The 15,474-nt window shown below is 33.0% G+C and overlaps 1 protein-coding gene across 1 annotated transcript in view; it reads left to right on the plus strand.

Moving 5' to 3' along the window:
* The first annotated feature begins 6,687 nt into the window (after nt 1–6,687).
* The window catches only part of LOC108688831 (division abnormally delayed protein), a 53,588-nt gene continuing 44,801 nt past the window's right edge, over nt 6,688–15,474 (plus strand). The window contains exons 1-2 of the mRNA XM_018195295.1: nt 6,688–7,726; nt 13,035–13,175. Of these exons, the coding sequence (XP_018050784.1) occupies nt 7,501–7,726; nt 13,035–13,175 (367 nt within the window). The 5' untranslated portion in view covers nt 6,688–7,500. The remainder of the gene's footprint in view (nt 7,727–13,034; nt 13,176–15,474) is intronic.

Genomic DNA, 15,474 nt, shown 5'->3' on the forward strand with positions numbered 1-15,474 from the left:
AATTATATTATTAATATTAATTAATATTATTAATATTGCATGTTAGATTAATTATAATAATTTTTAGGGAAGCCAATCTTATTTATAATGAAACATTGGATACAGTTATGCGTAGAAGTTGGTGGTTTCATTGATGATTACACGACGGTTTTACTACTATGTTCAGAGAAGAAGCTGTTGCTAAGGTTTTTATATTTATTAATATCGCAATATATGAAAAATATATCTCTGCAATGTATACCATTTTTATATTTGAAACTTAGATCCGAGATCATCTTTTTCAAAATCTATATATTATCTGAAATTTGTGACAATATACTTTTAAATAGGAACAATAATATTATATAAAAATTTTTGTAAAAAAAACTCCTAAAAATTTTTTCAATTAAATGTTAAAAAAATATTACAATTTAAGGCATATAATATGATAATTATGTGAAAACATATTTTAATAAATGGATTCACACGGGTTAGATTTCTAAACTGAATTATGAAAACTGTAAAAAATAATTTTAATAATAATGCACAAACATGTACATGTATATAATGTATAATAATACGTTATTAGCTGTAATAATATGTTATTAGCTCCCAATGCGGACATATTTTTTATCTTAACGTTTATGCATAATTATGAAATTTTAATTTTAGAGCTTCAATAATTCTGTAATTTTGGATCTCTTCATAATTCAGAATCAATACGAATCTCTTCATCTGAATTCTCATTTTAATATGAATCCTGTGGAAATCATTAGCCTATCAGACATTAATTTTCAGTTTTCCTCGCTACATAAAAGGTAATAACAATTAAATAATCTTTCAGTACAAATTTACATATATGAATATTATGAAAGAAAAGGAAGGAAAAGTTTAGTTGGGAAAAATTCTACACTTTTTATGTAATTATAAAAAATAGTAAAAGATATTTCTGCAAATATTTGCACATTAAGTCGGATATTTGACGTTGCACTAATAATGAAAGTATGCATGATGAGTGTTTTAAACATATGAAACGTACGAATGCATCTTCTTCATATGTATGTATGAATTCCTTTTAATGTGAGAAAGAAGATAAAATAAAAAAATGAGAGAAGTATTTCTCTCAGTGTCAATCTCATAAAATTTATAATACAGTTTAATAAAGTACTTTTTTTTTAACTGAATAGGATACTACTATAATCAAATGTGATTTATTAATCCGGGGCATCATTACAAAATATTTAAATATTTTGCTGGACATTATGAGAATATAAGTGTTATCAATTGTGCTAAAATCATTGATGATGCATTTCATTTGATGATGAATCGTCAGCTCGACGTATCTGTATTTTGGAATTTCACGCAATTCTTATCACAAGAGACAAATTTTGATGTGTGGTATCCAATGATTAAAGTTTGAATATATGTCGATTACGATTCCACTTTCCAAAGAAGAAATTAAGATTAATTATCACCGATATTATGGTAATGATCAATGAATATTATATTTAACAAAGATTATTAGTTACACAGAAAAGAATTTGTGGTTGAAATCGAGTGCCATCAAAAGTCGAGAAAGTTTATTAGAATTCTAGTTGAGATAATTGAGATAATCTGAAATTCTGATTGATACAATATTTCTGGTAAGATCTATTAGATTTCTTATTGTTATCAGAATAATATTATATTAATTATAATAATTATATCAAAGAGTTATCTCAACTAGATTTCTTAATATAAAATTTAAGAAGATTCTGATTCATTCATCTTCCAATTCTCAAATTTATTTCGAATTATTACAGAAAGTATGTAGAAAGATGAATTTCTTTTTGAATTCATTACGATTAATTATCATGCACTCTATAATAATGTGCTTTATTACGATCAATGAATATATAAAATTTAGAAGAAATTTAGAAAATTGTTGGAAAGGCCATTATAAACACAGGATATGATGAACACTTGATGGAAAATCACTTTACCAAATGTTTAAGACAAGAAATTATGAAATAGGCATGTACTCTCCAATACGAATACAAACAATCAATTCTTCAGTAAATTAAAGCATCATCTTCAGAAATCTGTAATATTTTTCTATAAATGCAATTTCGTTTTGCATTCCAAATTACAAACAATGACAAATTTTCGATTGATACATGTAATAAACAATATTTTTACATGTGTTTTTATTTTTTTTTTAAACTGTAGCCTTTTATCATGATGGAAGCACTGGACATACTATAGGTTTACGAATAGCTAATTTTTCTGATCACATGTAAAAGACATCTCTAAAAAGATTTTAACCGTAAGTTATTATCGTTTCCTAACTTGTTCTGAATATGGTGCATTTAATATTGTTTCTTCATCATTTTTGGAGCTATTCACATAAGATGAAAGACAAGATATTATGATTATTCGGTTATATAGAGATATTTTTCATTCAATTATTATAAAACATTCTAACACATATCACATACTCGAGATGACATTTAAATATTTGGAGATTTTAAAATCTAAGTAATTTTTTTTATAAATATACACTATATTTAACAATAATATATCATATAATAAAATATAAATTTGTACGAATTGATTTTATATAGACAAATCAATATATTAACAGCATTGGTTGATATCATTAACTATATTATATATGTATATTTTTACAAAAATCTTATAAAAGTAAATAAATTCAATTCAAATTCTTTACATTTATCATTTTTTTTTTTTAGGCCATGATGTTTCATCAATGTATGATTAATTTTAATTTTGGTTTTTTACTATTTATCTGTTTCTAATTCTTAGAATTAGATAATGAGCAAATTGAACCAAGAATAAAGTTAATCTTTTATTTGTGTAACTGCTTTGAAAGCTTATATTTATGACTGCATGATGCATACAATATAGCATATACGTCTCTGACTTTTGGACTTCTTTCATTAGTTTATGGAGAATGATGAATTGTTGCATGCAAATTTCTATTCGTATGAAATAATACGAATATAATTAAATATTGAAATATTTTTCATTTTAAATTCATAATCATGTAAAAGAAATTAACTACATAAATAAATCACAATTATTAAAAATTGAAACTATATAAATGATCGTCGCTCATAAATATTTGATTTATAAGAATATTTTCGATTTAATGTTCTTTAATCTTTTATAATAAATAACTACACACATAAATAACTACATACATATAATATACATATTTCCTTGTAACAGCTCAAATCATAGAAAACGACATAAGCTAATGATATTGTTACTATTAAATATATCAGTGTTAATTTTGAATCTAATATATTATTGGGAGTACAAATAAGTTTCCGCCGTTTGCAAAAGACGACGCCACTAATAAACTATAGTTAAAATTGTTTGATGTAAAACGACATATCGTAAGATTGGACATCCGGCAACCATAATCTTGAAATGTTAGCGATTTTGTATCAGCATCATATATTTTTTTTGTACGAAAATGTCGAGTTTTGAGCCGAATAAGCGTCATTTGTGGGAACTTTTGATTTACTTCTTTAATTTGAAGACATCTGCAGCTGAGGCTCGTAGATTGCTTGTAGAAGCATATGGTGATGTTGCCTTAAGTGAGAAAAGTTGTGAGTGGTTTCAAAAGTTTAAGAATGGTGAATTTGACGTCGAAGACAAAGAATGTAGCGGAAGGCCGAAAGTACAAAGACGTGGAATTGGAAGCATTATTGGATGAAGATTTGTGCCAAACGCAAAAAGAATGCAGTTGCATTTACATTAGGAGTGACTCAACAAACAATTTCATATCGTTTGAAATCATTGGGAATGATTCAAAAGCAAGGGAATTGAGTTCCATATGAACTGAAGCCGAGAAACGTTGATCGCCGATTTTTCACATGTGAATGCTACTTGCCAGGCATAAACCAAAGGGTTTTTTGCATCGTATAGTTACTGATGATGAAAAATGGATCCACTACGATAACCCAAAGAAGAGGAAATCATGGGGACCATCTGACCATGCTTCAACATCGAAAGCCGAATATTCATGGAAAAAAAACTCATGTTGTGTATTTGATGGGATCAGCTTGGTGTCGTGTATTATGAGTTGCTCAAACCGAACAAGACATTACTGGGGCTCTCTACCGAATACAATTGATGAGATTGAGCCGAGCACTCAGGGAAAAACGCGCCCACTACTACTCCAGGCATGACAAAATTATTCTCCTGCATGATAATGCCCACATGTTGCGCCGGTCAAAATCTACTTAGAAACACTCAAATGGGAAGTTCTACCCTATCCGCCGTATTCTCCAGATATTGTTCTTTCCGACTACCACTTGTTCCGATCGATGACGCATGGTCTGAGCAGCACTTCACATCATATGAAGATACCAAAAATTGTATCGATGATTGGATAGCCTCAAAAGATGAAGCATTCTTCCGTCGCGGTATCCACATGCTACCAGAAAGATGGGAAAAAGTAATGGCTAGCGATGGCCATTACTTTGAATAAAATATATATATTATGTATCGTTCTTTCACAATAAATGCTTAATTTTTGATTAAAAACGGCGGAAACTTATTTATACTCCCAATAATTTTACTTATTTTTAGTTTTTACGCACATATCTTATAATATTGCTTTTTTATTATATTTTTACTTAGTTTTTTCTATATCTTAATTTAGTCTTGCTTTATTTGCTTATTATTAATTATTTTTGTTATTATTCTAAAGCTATCTCTCTCCATATTCCTGTTTTATTACATTATTTTTAGTATTTCAGTATTTAGTATTTTAGTATTTCATTATAATAATATTATTATTCGTTGTATAACATAATAAATATATCTTTAATTACAACAAATTTATACGCTTATTCATAATACTTCATTATTTTTACAAATATTTTAATTTAGAATTACGTGCTTACAAAAAGAAAGAAGTTGGAAGAAGAAACACTAAAAAAATTCGTTGAAGTCTTCGAAAACTGTGGCCTTTGTACTTTAATGAGTTTTATATAAAAATAAAATTTTTGCCCTTTCTCAACTGAAATTCTGTTGCTGATGTTATTAACAATAACTAAAAATTATAGTTTCTAATAAATAAGTATAAAATTATTATTAAAACTGCACACATATTAAATTATTAATATATTAAGTGTGGGAAAAAGTTAGATGTAACGGGAAAAACGCCACGAACTTTTTCCCACATCTAATATATATATTATCATTTTAATAATACCAGGTATGTAAATATAAAACCGGAATTTTTAAATAGAAAATACACGTTTATGAAAATGATAAAAAATATTTTATTCGAAGTATTGCCCATCGATAGCTATACATTTTTTCCATTTGTTTGACAATTTGTGGATGCCACGCCAAAAAAATTGTTGCTCTTTTGAGCTAAACCAGTCATCTAGCCATTTTTGTACATCTTCGTAAGAAGTGAAGCGCTGCTGAGCAAGTGCGTGTCCCATCGATGCAAATAAGTGGTAATCGGACGGGGCCAAGTCTGGTGAGTAAGCCGCATGCGAAAGTATTTCCCAACCAAATGCCTCAATCGTTTCCTTGATCAGTTTTGCTGTGTGTGATGGTGCATTATCATGAAACAAAATCACTTCGTGTTGCCTTTTTGATATTCTGGTCGTTTTTCACACAAAGCTTGATTCAAATTGATCATTTGTTGTTGGTAACGTTCAGTATTAACGGTTTCGCCAGGTTTTAGCAGTTCATAATAGAGCACACCTTTCTGATCCCACCAAACACAGAACATTGTCTTCTGTTCATAGCGATTTGGCCTTGCAGTCGATGTCGATGGTTCGCCTGGAGTTACCCATGATCTTTTACGCTTAGGATTCTTAAAATATATCCACTTTTCATCGCCAGTCACAATCCGATGAAGAAATGACTTTCTTTTGTACCTGGCGAGCAGCATTTCGCAAGTGGTTTTTCGATTTTCCTGCTGTCTTTCATTCAGTTGTGGAACCCATTTTCCCATCTTCTGGATCTTTCCCATGGATTTCAAACGTATGGAGACGGCTTCTCGTGTCACATTCAATTGATCCGCGAGTTGTTGTTGAGTTTGAGCGTCATCCTCATCCAACAATGCTTGCAATTCGCTGTCTTCAAACTTTTTCGGTGGTTTTCCACGTTCTTCGTTTCTCACGTCAAAATCGCCACTTTTGAATTTTTTAAACCACTCAAAGCACTGTGATTTACCAAGAGCATGCTCACCGTAAGCTTCGACAAGCATTCGATGCGATTCTGCAGCAGTTTTCTTCAAATGGTAACAGAAAATCAATGCTGTCCGCAAATCGTAATTTCTAGGCACAAAATTCGACATGTTCAATGCTATTACAAATTATATTGTTGTATGAAACTTGTATTGTTGTGAGTTGAAAATCTTTTCAGATGTCAGAACAAGGAATGGCGTCAATGACGCCGTCTGAAGGCAACTACATTGACAGCTATGGCCATCTATTGGTAAATTCCGGTTTCATATTTACATACCTGGTATACATTGTTTATAGATAAATATATTATCTGTCAATAAGGTAGGCAATAGTTTTCTCACTGAGCAAGGAAATCTCTTTTACCGACCATTGGCAAATTCACCGTTCACACAAACATAGTCTTCGCAGATCGTTCGCAAGAGGGCGCTGCGCCTCGCGCGCTATCTGGCGGGTTCGTTCGAATATTCGCCGGGCATATCAGTCGAATCAGACGCTTTAGTCGCATCGAGTCGCCCGTAGGAGGTGTTTCGACGCCCGTTCGGCTCGCTTCCATCTCGCGGTTCGCGTTCACGATACAGCCTTATATGTAAGATAGGCCGCACGTGTACACACATATATATATATATATATATATATACACTCACACAACATACATAACACTCGCTCGCACACGGACACGTAAAAATACATATGTGCGTTTCGTATTGTGATACGAGTCGAGTGGCCAAGCGTGCATGTGCCGGGAGCACTGCTGGATGTACGTGATCGGCTGGCCGCGTCGCTGATCGCCGCGTCTCTGACTCTCTCTTTCTCTCTCTCTCTCTCTCTCTCTCTCCTATCTTTCTCCTCCTTTTATTCTTTTCTCCTCTTCTCGCGTATCTCCTTTTTCTTTCTTCTCTCCCCCGTTTCCTCGTCCTCCATCTCCGTCTCACGAACGCACCAAATGTTCGCGCCGCATGCACGAAGTGCCCGCAGCACCGCCGCCACTCGCTTTCGTCGCCGTCGTCGTGCCGTCTGACGGCGCGTCCGCCGTTCGGCAAACGATCACTGCGTTCCGATACGGTGGATGACTCCGCCAGGAACGAATTTGTAAAAGAAGAGGACGAATAAGAAGAAGGGAGGCACAAGGATACAGCCGCTATAAAGTGAAAGAAAGAGGGGACGATTTTCACGAACACGCTCGCGAAACATTCTTCTGTCGCACGCGATTTCCCTCGCGAGTTTTTCCTTCAGGTTTCCATCTCTCTTTCTCTCTTTCTCTCGCTCTCTCCATCGCGTCCGGGGCCATTTTGCCAAAATGAAAATAACACCGCGAGCCGCTTTTCGCGGATACCCCGCGTCCGCGGTCCTGCTCGCTGTCCTCATCTGGTGCCACTGCATGTTCTCGATCGCACACGCGAGATCGCACCGCTTGAAGACGACGTCCAACGGCACCGAACTCGTCGTCGACTGCGAGTTGGTCAGGCCGTTCTTCAGCACCAAAAACATCACGCTCGAGCTGGCCGCCGCAGATTCTCCGAGGAGTAAGTAGATCTTTCGTATGTTTTAAGCCTGAGACACAATTGAAAAGCACAGGCAGCAGAGAATAACAGATTTCAACCTAGTAGAAACTGTAAGTATATCAGAATACACAGATGGGTTGAAAGCTGTTATTTCCTGTTCTTATTGCCTATGCTTTTTATTGTGTTCAAGACTTTAAGCATCAGATAAATGAAAAGCACAGGCAACAAGGAATAACAGATTTCAGGCTTTTATCTGCTTTCGTCCAACTGATGAAAGAGAAAAAAAACAAAACAAAGTTAAAGGGCTGTGAGCCAAGCTGGATTTTAATAGTTAAGTAATATCATTAAATTACAAAGTGCACGTGATGGAAATGTTACAATATAAAATATAAACGATAATAAGTTAGAAGCAAACGTGAATTGTAAAATCTGAAAAATGTTTATTATACATAATACTTTGTTTTTAACAATAATTTTTTAGATCTAGTTATTAGGTTTAATTATTAAAAAATTATTGTTAAAATTATTGAAAGTTGGTTCATTCTCAGTGTTGTATAAGATAAAGATTAAAAAATGCAGTATATTATGATTAAAAAAAAAACTGCACGTCATCGTACAATGTACATTAATTCTTTATGTTAAATGCACCGTCGAAAGAATCTCCGCGAGACACGCGCATCGGAGAGCTGCTGTCGGATAATAACGTCAAAATCAGGTGATTCTGACATTTCTGTCAGATGGACGTGCTGAGCATTGTGCTCAGAAAAAAAAACAGAAGAAATGAAATAGGTAGATGTCTCGAGAGAGGGAAACAAGTCGAATAAATTTGGAGCAAATTGATTAAATAACGTCCATTTTTATCAATGTGATTTAATCTCGATTTACTTTTTAGTTTTTTCTAATTCTTAAATATAGAACCAGAAGTAGATAGAAAGTAAATTATCAAATGTGGAGATTAAAGTTGACCTACATTAGTAGAAATGAATATAAGAGCGAGAATATTCTAATTAGAATAATTTATATACAATAATTTTATATAAACGTATGTATAATTTAATAAATTGTAATATATTAGGTATGGGAAAAAGTTCATGGCGTTTTTCCCGTTAGATGTAATGGGAAAAACGCCACGAACTTTTTCCCACACCTAATATTATATATCTCTACATTTAGACTGTAAATTTGGAAACACTTTTAAAAAATTGACATTTCTGTAATTATTTAGTTAAATATTCATAACAACGTATTTTTTAAACAATAATTCTTCAGGTTCAAAGGATCTAATGAATTATTATTAAAAAAATACATCATGTTGTGAATATCAGAATAAAATCTCAGAAATGTGAATTTTTTAAAAGTATTTTGAAACTTTTATCTTGAAAGGTATATACAAGTATATATTTAATATATGGAAAAGGTATATATGGATATATAATATAATATAATATCATATAAATATGATAATATTAATTGAGACCATTGATATTCAGCCGAATTTAATGTAATTTAATTAATTGATATTTGTTGGAGCGAAAGCGGCCGCGAGTTTCGCAAAGTACATTTCTTTCTAGAGTTGGAATTCGATGTTAAATTTAGGTATCGCAAAAAAGTCGTGTTTATTTCAAGTTGGAACACATCTAATAACTCGCGACTGCTGCGAGTATTAGCATAATAATTTCTACTAATTGGACAGTAATTACACTAATAATGTCATTGGCATTGTTAGTTATCAACATTATATTCGATACTAACAATATCCATGGCTATTTTAAAGGATTATCAAAATTGTTGATGTTATACGTAATTAATATTCGATACTTGATATCATTAATATTAATATTGTTATCACATTCAATATGCAATCATAATATGCCGCCACCGATATTTCACGTCGAAAGGTATGATTTCTGCGTGCATAAATTTGCACGCGTTTTGCATGCTAATTAATTCCATTCTCATCTTAGACGTGCAAGTTGCAGTTTTTCTCGAAAGATCGACAAGTGCTGCTCAAATTAATGAGTATTGCATCTCTAATTATGAGATTAATCAAGAAAATTATCACAATTATTTATCTAAAAAACATCATCAGTTAAATATTTGGCAAAAAATCATAGTTTTGCATTAAAAAATTCTGGTTTATATATCTCAGAGAATTCAATTAACGAGTTGGATATTCACCTAGATATCGCGATACACGTTTCGTTTGTCGATCTGATTTTTCTTCAGGAACCACCTCAAAGTGTGAGATTCGATACAGAATTTATCATAAAAGCCTCGCGGAATTGAGATCAAATATTTGCGTAATTGAATTTGGATACTCCTCGAATAAATTTGAATACGAAGACTTTCCGAAGATCGCTGTCATATCGATTTAAATCCTGCATGACTTCTGTAGAGAAGGAAAATTTGGTAAAAGAGAAGTTTGATGCGCACAACGATTTTTCAGTGTGAAAAAATTAATCCGTAAAGTCATTTGCATCGGCATATCGTATCGGCTCGTATCGCGACGCATCCATTTTTTTTCTCATCGATTTTTCCCTATCTACTTCCTTGTTGATCTCGTAAATTATGATGTTTCTCAGAACTTTGGAATTAGTCCTATTGGCTAACGCGAATCCGACGCAGCTCATAGGTATTGCATAACACGCTTCTTTTTCCATCAATCTCGCGAGTTATTCGTTTACGAAACAGTGACTTATTTTTAACAGCCTAAAAATAAGAGAAATGTTATAAATCTCGATAAGTGACATTCTATTTTTCAGAGGGAAAATTAATGTTCTCCAATAATTATATATGTACATATTCAATTACACGTAAATTAATGTCACATAAGTGTTATACACTTTTCTTTATCTTGTCTTTATACTTTCATTTGTGAATTGACTCGTGTCAACCTGTTTCTTGATTAAACTATTTATTCTTTTCATTTTTTTTATTTCTACGGGATACATTTTAAATATTTCTTTATTTTAACAATTGATATCAGTAACCAGTTAATCTGGTCACTACTAATTTTTACATTTAATTTTATATTCTAGCTAATTACATAAAATTATATATATACAATCTTACAATTTTTGATTAATAAGATAACGTAAAATTTTATTACGTGTCTCTTATAATATATTTTTTTCTTGTCTTTATATATTGCATTGTAAATTGACTCATAATTATCCCTCCGACTAAACTAGCTCTCTCCATCAAATTTATATATTTTTAAAAGTATATCGAATATATTTTAAATATATTAAATTTATTTTAACAATCGACACCACTAATCAGTTAATCCACGCTCATTACAATTTTTGTATTTATTTTTATATTCTATAGTTATTTACAATTACACTGAAAAAAATTTCTGATAGAAAATGGACGAATTTAGTTAAATTATTTATTAGAATTTTATAATTATGGTTCATATGATATTTTTGATAAAATCTATTAGAATTCTTATTTTTACCAGAATAATTATATCACTCAGAATTCTAGTAGATTTATTTTAACCAGAAAATTCTGAAAATTCATTCATTTTCTACCAAAGTGCTATTATATTTAATCCAACCAGATTATTTTTCTCAGTGCTACTCTTTTTTTTTATTTTTTATTTTTTACATTCGTCTTCGCGTTTAATTGCCGATTTCTGTATTCAGCCATACTTTTATTTCGCGCTGTACCCGTATATTTTTAAATTCGATGCAGCGTTCAGTCGTGAAACCGGTTCGCTCGCAGGCAAAGAGGAATGCACGTCACCGAGGGATTTCGATCGTTCGCGACCGCGTATTTTCTGATCTCGGTCGAAATTATCGCGCGGAAGCGTTATTATTGCCGTACGCGAATATTAATGTAACGCACTATATGCATCGGCCTGTATTTAATATGCAAATGTAGCGAGCGCGTTGAATTGAAATAGCTATTTGAATTTTTTGTGAATTTTATTTCCTAAGTTCTCACTGGCGTGAGTTAAAAAATCCATTCAGTAAAGTAAATGTACAACTTTTTTTCGTGATCGTTCGTTTTATTTCTACATTTTTAAATGTATTTTTCTTTAAAGTTAAAATTATGATAATAAATGTTGCACTCAAGGAAAAATTCGCACATTGTGTATGAAATAAAATCCTTTCCAACATTGTTACGAAATCGCTGTCAGTTCTGCTTCAATCATTTAAAAACTAATTCAGACTATTTAGAGTTGTTGATTCAACTCTAATCCAATTCTGGATTAGTCACAACTCTAAATTAGTTTTTAAATGATTGAAACAGAACTGACAGCGAGTTCGTAACAATGTGATAAGAAGTTTATTAACTTTATTTTAACTTTATTTTAACAATTTTTCCTTGACTGTAGTATCATTATTGATAATTTTTTATTTCTTTGAAGAAAAATATATTAAAAAATTTAGAAATAAAATGATCCTCAAAGAATCGTGAAAAAATGTAAAGCTATACCCTTCTTTCTAGTATATTTTCACGAAGATTAGGAATAATCTCGAGAATTATGGCTCAGATTAAGGAAAATGGAAGAATTGATAATTTCCTTATAAGAAAGAGAGAGAGAGAGAGAGAGAGAGATAGATAGATAGATAGGTAGATAGATAGATAGATAGATAGATAGATAGAGAGAGAGAGGGAGGGAGAGGGAGAGGGAGAGAGAGAGAGAGAGAGAAAGAGAGAGAGAGAGAGAGAGAGAGAGAATTCTTTTCGGAATTTTATTTATTATATTTTTCGTTTTTAATATTATTTTTGAATATTTTTTGTAATTGTTGGAGTTATTTTTTAAATGCGAGAAATCTTACGCTACTTCGTAGTTCATTATTTTATTAATTAAATGGAATTCTGAAAATAAAGTGTCAAAAGCTGTCATTTGAGTATCGTTCTTTTTCGAGGAAAAAAAAACGGAATCGCAAATAATGCACAGTTAATACCCGATACATCGGATATCCGCACGAAATGTTACGAGCGTGAAATTGCGCGTAGAAAGATGAAAACCCCGATTAATTCGATAAAATGAAATTCTGCGTGTGCGATAAAACAATTCGATATAATAGAATTCCGTTCGGTCAGATTACAGAGATTCCCGCGACTCGGATTTCATTTACATCGGTCTTTTTCGATATAGTGATTTTCGCAAATAGGTCAGATTACCGAACTCTTATATCACCGGGCTTATGCAGTTTATGCAATTTAACCGCGCGGCTCTCTGAGCTGGGGCTCTACCCCTCGTGGCCCAATTCGATTTAACTTTGGTTCGAACGAAAAGGGGAAGAGCACTTCTGTCGGCTTTAATGGGTGACGTTGCTCGGTAATAAAGTGAAATATTTCTTCTTTCCAGCGACATGCGGCGGCAAGTGCTGCGGCGAAGAGATGGAGAAGCGTCTGAAGCAACAAGCCCGTGTGGACTTCCACAATCTGATCCATCATCACAGTAGAAGTTTGCAAGGCCTCCTCGCCACCACCGCTGACGCTCTCAGAGGTAGGATATTTTCCACCTCTTAGAACTGCATTCTAACGCGTTCGCTGCCTTATTGAATACTTTCAACGGATATATAAACATACGCTTAATATAAATATTTGTGATAACGTGGAAAATTGCGCTCGGTTTATACTTATGAAAGCTCGATTTTGATAAGAAAATTTCAAAAAATTATTTTTATTTATCTTAATTCTCGTCATTGAAAAATTCAAGTATTTTAATTGATTATTTAACTGGAAAAATAATCAGATTATTAAATCTCTCTATCAAAAACGATTTAATAAATAATAAAATTATTAATAAATAATATAATAAATAATTTAGTTAATAAATAATATAGTTATACACTGAAAGAAAAGATTGGCTGTTGCAGCAAATTAAATGGTTAGATATGACATAACATTTTTAATTGGCTGCAACAGCCAATTTTTTGGCTGCTGCAGCCAATTGTTGATTGTGTTAGTCTATATTCGCAAAGTTAATATAGGATTTCGATTGGCTAACGCAACAAAAAATTGATTGCTGCAGTCAATTAAAAATGCCATATTTAACTTTCTAATTTGTTACAGCAACCAATCTTTTCTTTCAGTGTAATGTAGTTCATTTATTTAATTAGAATCAACTTATTAGCAGACACATAAAATCAGTTTTTATGTAATTTTCACATTTTAGACTTATAATGACATGAATGTTCATATAAAAGATACAATACACAGTTAGAGATGAATGGAACTTTTACTAAATATCAAATAAATCGATAATTCTTCGAGAAATATAAAACTCCGCTTTCCCTCATAAAGTACCTTCGAGCATTGTAGTGACCACCGATTTATTCTTCGTTTCTAATGTTTTCTCATTAGAATAACAGGATTTTCAGCGCGTTTTGCTCGTCCTTCAGTATCTTTGATTTATGGAGATTCTTGGCCGGTGTATCGGCAAAAGTTCGACAAAAGGGAAGAAAGGACGCTTTTATCTCCCTGAAAAGATGCATTTATCGCTTTCATCGTATTCGTGATCCTTGCACACTAAAAACCCTGATAATTATCGTGATTTCGAGTTCCGGTTCTCTCTCTCTCTCTCTCTCTCTCTCTCTCTCTCTCTCAGATTCTCTGCGGGACTCCCTCGAAGGTGAAGAATCGGAGTTACTCTCCGCGTGCCGCCTTATACGGGGACAAGAAAGCGAACCGCTATCCCTCCTCTTCGAATCCAGGCCTCCCATCCTCCCTCTGTCGCTTCAACCGATCTATCTCCTTAATTCCTGCAACGGCCTCGCGCATAAGATCGACCGCGCAAACATGTCACTCCTCATCTCGAGCCGTGAGCGAAATTTGCATACGAGAAATTAACGCGCGATGTCAATCGTGATTCATCTTCATCGTTCTACATTACACGCTTTATTACTTTCAATTACCCCGCGTATCATTTTATTTATTCGTATTGCAAGATGACAGCGGGATCTCATCGCTTTTGTTCCCAATTGAGACAACGAGACGATGATTTCATCTCTTCTTTTCGACTTTCCAAGAAACTTTTTCAGCTTCGCGAAACCGTACAGGTTTCAACATCATGCAATTCGGGCCGTGTACCGGCGCCTTTAGTCATCACGATTACGTGGTCAGTCCGGTATTTATACTGGCGTACATGCTAACCGGTACCGAGCAGAAATGGAAAACGAGGTAAGACAGAGGATGATAAGCGTCGGAGCGCGCGCGCGGAAACGCAAGGCGGAGGCGACGCGGCGTGTTCGCGATGTGCGTGTCGTTGCCGAGGTAACGCGGCGTCTAGAATTCAAGCGCAGCCTCTGCTCTCTGCTATTTTCGATACCGCAAAAATGTGTTTCCTCTCTTTCTCTCTCTCTCCCCCCCTCTCTCTCTCTCTCTCTCTCTTTCTCTTTCTTTCTCTCTGTGCCGCCAAGTGTTTGTATTCTCGCGAATGAGTTTACGTTGATGTTGACTTCGCGGCCTCGCGAAAACCGAGAATCATTTCCTGATCCTTGAGGCTTCGAATTTAGACTTAGATTTATTGAATCTGATCTGTTAATATGTACGCATTTTAACAAGTATTTTTAAACAAAGGAATAAGGGCAGTCTATATATGGAACAAACGACTTTACTTTACGAAAATATTTAAAGATTTAGCTAAATACAGATCTAAAATAATTTTAATTGTTAAATCATCAAAATAATTACGTAGGAATTTCAAATATAATTTTGAAATTCCTACGTAATTCTAACATCCAGTTTGAATATCCTACATAATTATTTTGATAGTCCAACAAAATTGTTTTCAGATCTGTATC

Source organism: Atta colombica, unplaced genomic scaffold (assembly GCF_001594045.1).
Source record: "Atta colombica isolate Treedump-2 unplaced genomic scaffold, Acol1.0 scaffold242, whole genome shotgun sequence".
Classification (NCBI taxonomy): Eukaryota; Metazoa; Arthropoda; class Insecta; order Hymenoptera; family Formicidae; genus Atta; species Atta colombica.